The sequence below is a fragment of the Dermacentor andersoni genome, chromosome 1 (assembly GCF_023375885.2).
Source record: "Dermacentor andersoni chromosome 1, qqDerAnde1_hic_scaffold, whole genome shotgun sequence".
In the NCBI taxonomy this organism is placed as follows: domain Eukaryota; kingdom Metazoa; phylum Arthropoda; class Arachnida; order Ixodida; family Ixodidae; genus Dermacentor; species Dermacentor andersoni.
The window spans coordinates 68692712-68700787 of NC_092814.1; the positions used below are offsets into that span (position 1 = coordinate 68692712).

Genomic DNA, 8076 nt, shown 5'->3' on the forward strand with positions numbered 1-8076 from the left:
GACGAAATACGTGGGCGTCCCGGTTGCTCATGTGTTTCAATGCATAAAAGAGCATTATGTTAAAGAAGAAGTGGAAAAACAGTTCATTCTTATGGCGAGTTCGACGGCGCATATCTCCAAATTGGTGTCATTATGGAAATTCATTCGAAGTGAATACGCCTAGCAAATTCAACGGCTACAATTTATAAATTGCAATATAGGCAGAAAAGCAATTAATTAAGTCAATTAGATATTTTATTGTTCATTAGTTCAACATATGTTTCGGTTCCTGGTGCAAGTAATGTCCACCTCTCCGAACAATCCAGCTCAAGGACTAGAATTATATTATCTGCCACCGGCGATTTTCAAAAATTTCGGAAAACTTTAATATGATGTGAACTATGGTGGTTGCTTGGGCAAGTTGGTAATTCATGATGAAAAATAACGTACCGCGCGAAGGACAAGGACCGCGAGAGACGACATACACAGCGCTGTGTATGTCGTCTCTCGCGGTCCTTGTCCTTCGCGCTGTACGTTATTTTTTTAAACGATCACCCCGTATGTATCGACCCTTTCGCTAAATTTAGACGTCCGAGTAGTATAGCACTAACCATCGATCATTATGTTTAGGCTGTCTGAAGTCAGGAGGACGAAGTTTAGACAAATACATAAGTATACCACCGATAATTTACATGCTGGCTGAAGCACCATATGGCCCTCTAGTAAACGTGGTACGGAACCCCGTGCTGTACACTGTAGGCATCTGCTTATCCGATCATTGCCACCGCGTATACTACGACAGTCCACGCGGCGCACTGTCAGGGCACTGTCAAATTCCGCCATATTGTCGAATTCGCCGTCTTGTGAGCTCCGATTGGCCCACGGAGCTGCTACGGCTTCTCTGATTGGCTCAAAACGCCAACATGGCCGAAGTTGACAATGTCTAGAATAACACCCAGATGTGTTGCTCAATTCTTCTGAACGCAGGGCTAAGACAACGAAAGAGGAAGTTAGTGACATCAATGGCGTAGCAGGCGCTGCTAGTACCGACGGCTTCGCATGACCTTCAAACATTGGCTGTTCCGCGCACAAGCAACGGCGATGCAACGCGAAAGACATAGCCTCCACCACAGTAACTCGATGCCTCTTTCCCATGACGTTTTCCAGAAGGTCCGCGGGTGCCCGCCACTGGTAGTCCACAGACATCAGCCAGCATCACCGGTCTACCGAACGAAGAAAGGCGCAACAAGGAGTGCGCACCGTGTCTCGGCAAGTGTGTGCGCCCAATTTACCGAGCAGAGCAGGACAAAAGTGGCCACACTGCATGCCGTTCGTGTGTGAACGAGGCGACGAACTTGTCAGCTGTCATGCACACTCTTCTTTGCAACCATGGCTGAAATGCACTGCGATGAAAAGAGAGAGCGGAAAGGCTGTAGACGACAGCTGCCAGGCTCTGATGACCAGTCTGTATGTGTATTCGAACGTATGCGGTTTCCCACGCCCACCTCGCTGTTTTGTACTGTCTGTGCACCAAACGATGAAGCTATTGCTTTACGCTAATTTTAGTGCAGTGCCGTTCCTAAATGACACCTTCAAAAATTACGAAAATGGAGCTAGAAGTTAAACGCGGCGGGGGTTGGTCGGGTGTACTTCCTTTGAGACGTGTTTTGCAACGATTCTCTTTATTTTCTGTTGTTGCTGCCCTACGTCAGTGTCTAGCACGAAGCCACGCCTTCCTACCCCAATCACCAAGGTCATTCACTAGGTGGAACGGATAAGGAATGAATAGTATCGGAGCAGAAGACTCCTTACAAAATATGGCCATTGGCCACTGCAAGCGTAAGAACGTGCGCCCTTCAGTAATATCTGTGACGCCTAACAGGCCGCGAAAGCTTACGCGCCTGCGCAGTATGCGTGCTGCTAGTTCTATGCACAATGCGCATCTGCACAAGTTCACTGTGGCCCGGTAGGCGTCTTTGACAGCGCTGAAAGACTGGCCATATAGAGAAGCAATCCGAGAGCTGCCGTGTTGACTTTTGCTGATCAAAATTAGTACGCGTATTGCGTAGATGTGCCGTAATAATTTATTGCACAGTCATGTGTCCCTCAAGATATCAACGCCCAACCGGTTTGATGCAGCAAAGGTTCATCGAATCTCGGCTCCTGACTATTCAGAAGATTCACTATTCAACAGATTCACTATAAATCATCACAAAAGAGTACTGTAAACTACGGCAGCTTTACGTAGTCAGTTCGTGATCGACCGAAAGGTGTTGTCGCTTACTGTGACAGCTGATAATTGATCAAATGCAACGGGTAAGTCCCACTGAATCAGGACAGCGCCACCCATGAGCCAGGTTGATGTAATGAACGATCGCAGTAGCGTTATCCCGCGGTCACGTGGGCACTTGTGCTTAAGGATTGATGAAGACAGAAACCAATGTACATTTATCGGTGACACACGTCACTTTCAAGCACACTTAGCTCGTGTTATATCGAAAACTTTGATAAATATCGACTTGGGCTAAAACCGAAACTGCCCGTGCGACAGTTGTGTAGCGGCACAGCTACAGCAATCGATCTGCAGCAGCAACTTTTCGACCGTGAGCGAAGCAGGCAACCCTAGCGAGAAAGTGATGTCAACTGCGGTTCAAAATGACATGTAGTGGGAACCAATCCATCTGTATTAGACTTTTACTCGTATTTACCCGATGTGAGAGCCGTATTTTTGTAATTGTGCAAGACCCGGCACGGCTAACCTCGGACGTATCCATTCGTATGGATACGTCCATACCATTACGTATCCATTCAGACACACACAAAAAAAAAACAACTGCATACGTGGATGCAAAAAACATCGCATGAAAACTGATCTTCTCTCTTTCCTTTACTGGTTTACATGCATGGGTCCACGCCGGCCTAGCACGGCTTATAGCCAAGCATTCAGCACGTTTGCACGTTGCCCGGCGTATACGCTTATGGTCGTGCCTCTGCGGTTGAATGCACGTGTGTGCGGTGCCTTGCTTGGTATGAAAAGGGCCCTGGCAGTAAAAGAGCAACTAGCCATAAAGTGTTTCCAAGCAATACAATTCTGCATTACAATGTACACATGGTGAAGTCAAACCATTGTTTTCAAGAAGCAACTAATCACTGGTGTCAGTTGGCTTGCTACGCTATTGCACATCAATTTTCGATCAGCGACTACAAGGCGGGAAAACGCGGGAGGCTGCAGGTATGGGCATATATGGTATGGGGAGGTGTGTATATATATATGTCGTCTTAACGTCTTCACGCTGGACCGACGATGCAGAAACAAGACGACCAACTTTTATTTACTTGACGTTTCGGCTGGTGGACAAGTCTTCATCAGAATATTGACGAAGGCTGGTTCACCAGCCCAAACATTAAGTAAAGACATATTTCCAAAAGTTGGTCGTCTTGTTTCTGCATTATATATATGTAATGTACACACACGCAATTGTCCAGCCGACTACGCATACCTGAAATTAAAACTTTGGCGTCGCTCGAGAAAACGAGCCCATAATAGCACCTGCAAGATAGCCAATTTCGCAACAGATGCATAAATGATATGAATACTTCGTATGCTTCGTTTCGTGCAAAGCGGTGGTTCGTGAAAGGTATCATGCAAACGAAAGAAAACATGCAACAGGTGAATGTGAACATGCCTTCCTAAGCATCAGATGCATAAGGTCGACATGCTGGTTCACCTGCTGCACGAATGTCACTTGACGGCAAGGCTACCATTTCTAAAAAAAATTGCTTTCAGAATTGTATGTATGTTAATTTAGACGTGCTACGGATCAGCAGAGAAAGGACAATGCCGCCTCCTTTGAATTTCGTTATAGGGAAACTTGACTATTCGCGTTCCTTTCAATTCCGTGTATGGATACACATTAAATAAATAAGAAATATAATAGTATGAATAATATGAACGTTCACGCGCCTCCAGACAAAACTAAATGCACGTCAAGCTCAGTTTTCACACGGATTAAGCGATGCACCGCAGTGATCAAACGCACCAGCCTTGCACTGCTCTTAAACAAAAGCTCGATTAAGTCGTTGATCGAAGCACAGTGAAAATAATTTACTGCCATTAAAATGTGTGGGAAAAGCTAAGACGACTGCACGATGTCGCTTTCATGCATTGCATGAATAATTGCGTTACTTACATTACTTCATTTCCATTGTTCCGCTGATCACGCTTGAAAGCAGCCTTTAACTAAAAACCTAGTGTAGTATACAACAACCTGTATACGAAACGGTAGCACGAGTACAAGAACGACCTCTACTCATCTACAATTCCCGGCTTACCTTATCTGCCACTAGGTTCAGAAATTTACCTATAAAGCCAGTGCAAAAACTGCAGTACCCAATGAAAGACCTAAGTGAAGGTGGTAACAAATGAAGTTCGTGGACACCGGCTGCACTATAAACTACCTACTAAATACAGCTGTATTGTGCGGCCATCATATCTCAGGTATCATGGAAATAAATACTTCACCGCAGACGCTTGCAAACAACACTTTAAAACTTCGCGCCAGGATGTAGCGAGTTACGGTGCTGAACAACCATTCGCAAGCATTCACAGAATAACATTTCATGTTACATGCGGGGTTTGTCGAAAAAATATGTCATTATGGATCAGAACGATGGCAACGTAATCAATAAAACGTATGCAATGAACCATGGTCACCGATCACTTCGGGTACAACGAATCAATGAATGGTGTCGTTGCATATATATTATATACAATATTTTGACAAAAAAACTGTCACACTTGCAGCGAAAGCTGACGCTTTGCTTACAACGTATAGTTGGAAAGATTACTTACGAAGTTTCCATGCTCGCTTTGTTGCTTTAGCCATCGTCGTTAGTCCCGGAAATCAAAAGGTAATCCTACACAAAAATTTGGCCTCTTGCACATGAACAGTTGACCAGGCATGATACGCTAAAGTTGTCGTGGTACGTCACGCCATTCGGTTTTTTTACGGTTTCAAACGCGATGGAGACATGACGATAACGTCGTCGAAGTGTCCAAAGAACTCAGAGAAATACACGACGCCGAATAACCCACACAGCACGCGATGTTAATCCCACTCTAGTTGTGGAACGCCACATACAGACCGAGAGCGCTTTGCTTTGACTGCAGACAGCTGCTCCCTCTGTACGACGGTTTTAAAATCCTGCAACGTGATTGGTCTAAACAAAAAAGGCTCGCCCGCCTCGCAGGACAGCCGTAACAGCCGTGGATGTAGCGCACGGCATAGAGAAAACTTCAGGTAACGAAAGCTCAGAAAGATGACCACAAAAATATCTGCAACCGCCAGATGGCAGGCTGCACAGAAACGATATATGAAGCGACGTCTATTAATTAAGATTTTATGTTCTAAACGTAAAATTACTAAATAATATATCTCCTAACATTTTATTTGATAATGTAGTAAAAAAAATTGAATTAAAGACTCTTTGCTATTTTATATAGTCGTTGCTACATGCGCGCTTATTTGTATGCAGTGGCATTCTTTGTACTCGTGCTACCGTTTCGTATGCAGGTTGTTGTATGCTACACTAAGTTTTTAGTTAAAGGCTGCTATGGGCTGCTTTCAAGCGTGATCAGCGTGATCGTCTAGTCCATGTGGTCGGGAGCCGCGCACACACGCTTTGCATAATTTGCCAGTAACTGCTTGCAGCTGTTTAAATCGTTCGTTTACTACAACCGAGAAGAATGATTAGGTGGCGCGCTTTATGCTGGAAATTGCACCGTAAACTGCCAAGTCGCGGCGTCCTTAGAAACCTTCATTATGAACAGGGCCAGGCCACGAAAGAGTATTCGAGGGAGTACTTCTATTTTATTGATCATCAAGGAATGGTACGCCCTATTCTCACGTAGAACAGCTGCCTAACGAGAATAAGTTGTGTTCACAATTTGTCTTCTGGCATGCAGCTTTTTCTAGACGATTCCAGAATGAAGAATTTCACGTCATGCTTCAAAGGTATTGTGATCAGTTATCGCAGCAAGTTTAGATCTATTGTGCCGAAAATGTAGTTATAGTATAATCGGGTGGCATTCGCAAGAGGTTGTGCTTTAAGCGAGAAGATCCCTGCGCTGCTTCCAGCTTGGGAGCTCGTATGATTTATGGTTTTAACCAGTTTCATTATCAACCGCTCTATCAAATTGGCACGCATTTGCCACACGTACCATAACGTGTGACACATGCGTCCTTACCTGCTTCCACAAATTTTGTTTGGTGATGCCAGTTACTTTATTTCACACTTTCAGCTCGTACTACCACAACTTTACACCAGAATGTGAAAAGTGAATGCAAGATATTTATGCGCGATTACTTGGAATGCGCGCTTCCGCGTAGCTACATAACCGATTTCTAAAAGAGTTATAGAGTGCCTGTCCCATGCGGATTCGCGCCGTTGCACGCATTGGTGATCGTGTCAGCCTGGCAAATTCGACTTTTTTTTCGCACTTCAGTTTTTAGTGATTTTCTATTGCTTGCATGCATGCAGTTATGGGAATGCGTTCTATCTCGAGATAGCTTCTTGGGAGCAATTCCAGCTTGCACATAGTTAACTGGTTTTGTATATGCTTAAACTTAAACATTTTGTTACATCTTTAATTAATGCCAGCATATTTGCCCGATGTAACAACTTGCAGCACCAAATCTACTGCAAGTCACCATCACTGCACATGCAGTTTTCTGCAGGGAAAAGAAATACCGCACTATCAACTTGTATGTAGTACTTTTGTATGGATTAATCCCTTACCTTTTACAGTGCTCATGTATAACTTGCACATTGTTTATTTATTTATTTTTTAATAGATGGCTGAATAGAATTTCACTATATTCATTGCATTATATTCAATCATTTCATTATGTTAAACAGCATGCCTTTATGCTTTACAGAAAAGAAATTCCTGGAGTTCTTCTTTCGTCGGCTCCGGCATAATGACACTGGGAAGTATGAAGCAGAGTTTCCATTCATCTCGCCATGTGGTCGGGAGATGAATTTTGTCCACTGTGATGACCTGCCCTTCGTGTTCACGCACATAGTACAGTTGCCGGAAGAAAGTAAACAGCCAGGTTCAAAAGGCTTCCTCCTACACAACCATGCAGGCAACCTACTAAAGGTTGAATTTACGCCACAGCACCTTTGCATGCCTGCTGGCACAGGGAGGGTCTATCACCCCGCACCAGAAAGGGCAGGTGGAGTTGGGCTGGTTCGTTCACTCCTGGCTATTGAGCTTAGCAAACATTTCACTTTTGCTGATGACGGTGAAAAGACTCCACCTACTCACTTTGACTGGGATGGAACTCGCTATGAGCTAACAAATAGCCTTCTACCCATCATCAACCAAGTGTCAAGTTGGAATGGCACAGAATAGAAAGAATGTGCCACTAGAAGAATGCAGCCCAAGAGACAGTAACTAAATAGGGTCAGTAGTAATGCACGAATATTGCATGAAGACAACTTCCGTGTATTGACAACGTACACCACTGCATATTTCTATATGGGTGGTGTTACCAAGAATAAAGCTTCATTCTTCAGAAAATTGTTTCCTTAGATGAATGTTGATAAGCACAAGGACCAGAGCAAGAATTGGGTCCTATTCGGGCTTGGGATGCAGTTCTACACTTTTTCAGCTACTGCTCTTCAGGTTGCAAAATGGCATTTGAATTGGGGCAGAAAAGAATGCGGCACTAACGTGCTCTCTTCTGTTGTTTATCATTGTACATTGTTTTAAATCCCTTGAAATGAAGCTTAACCTACTTGCCTACCCGGCAATACTTTAAGTGATGTAGTGCATTCAGTTACTCGTATTCTCTTCATGGAAATGCCTCAAGTCCCAACCCTAAAGCTGGCTGACATAGTTGAAAGCTGTTGTAATGAAGTTAATCACCCTTGCTCTTTTTTTTTTTTAAACATGTACAATCTGTAAATGCGCTGCTACACATCACCAAAGATGTCCAAGAATAATCCTTAATTTGGCTTGTGTCCTTGAATTGGAGTGACTGGGCATTGTTATCTCTTCATAAGTAGAAATCCTACTATCACCAGAAACAA

The 8076-nt window shown here is 43.9% G+C and overlaps 2 protein-coding genes across 2 annotated transcripts in view; one reads left to right on the forward strand and one right to left on the reverse strand.

Moving 5' to 3' along the window:
• The window catches only part of kat80 (katanin p80), a 222001-nt gene extending 216879 nt beyond the window's left edge, over window positions 1-5122 (reverse strand). Inside the window, exon 1 of the mRNA XM_050191552.3 lies at window positions 4832-5122. Within this exon, the coding sequence (XP_050047509.1) occupies window positions 4832-4865 (34 nt within the window). The 5' untranslated portion in view covers window positions 4866-5122. The remainder of the gene's footprint in view (window positions 1-4831) is intronic.
• Window positions 5123-5560: 438 nt separating this feature from the next.
• Window positions 5561-7564, forward strand: LOC126544296 (UPF0598 protein CG30010). Its single transcript, XM_050191561.3, has 3 exons — window positions 5561-5869; window positions 5945-5993; window positions 6918-7564. Exons 1-3 carry the CDS (start codon window positions 5726-5728, stop codon window positions 7394-7396), a joined length of 672 nt encoding a protein of 223 aa, XP_050047518.1. The 5' UTR covers window positions 5561-5725; the 3' UTR covers window positions 7397-7564.
• The last annotated feature ends 512 nt before the right edge of the window (window positions 7565-8076 follow it).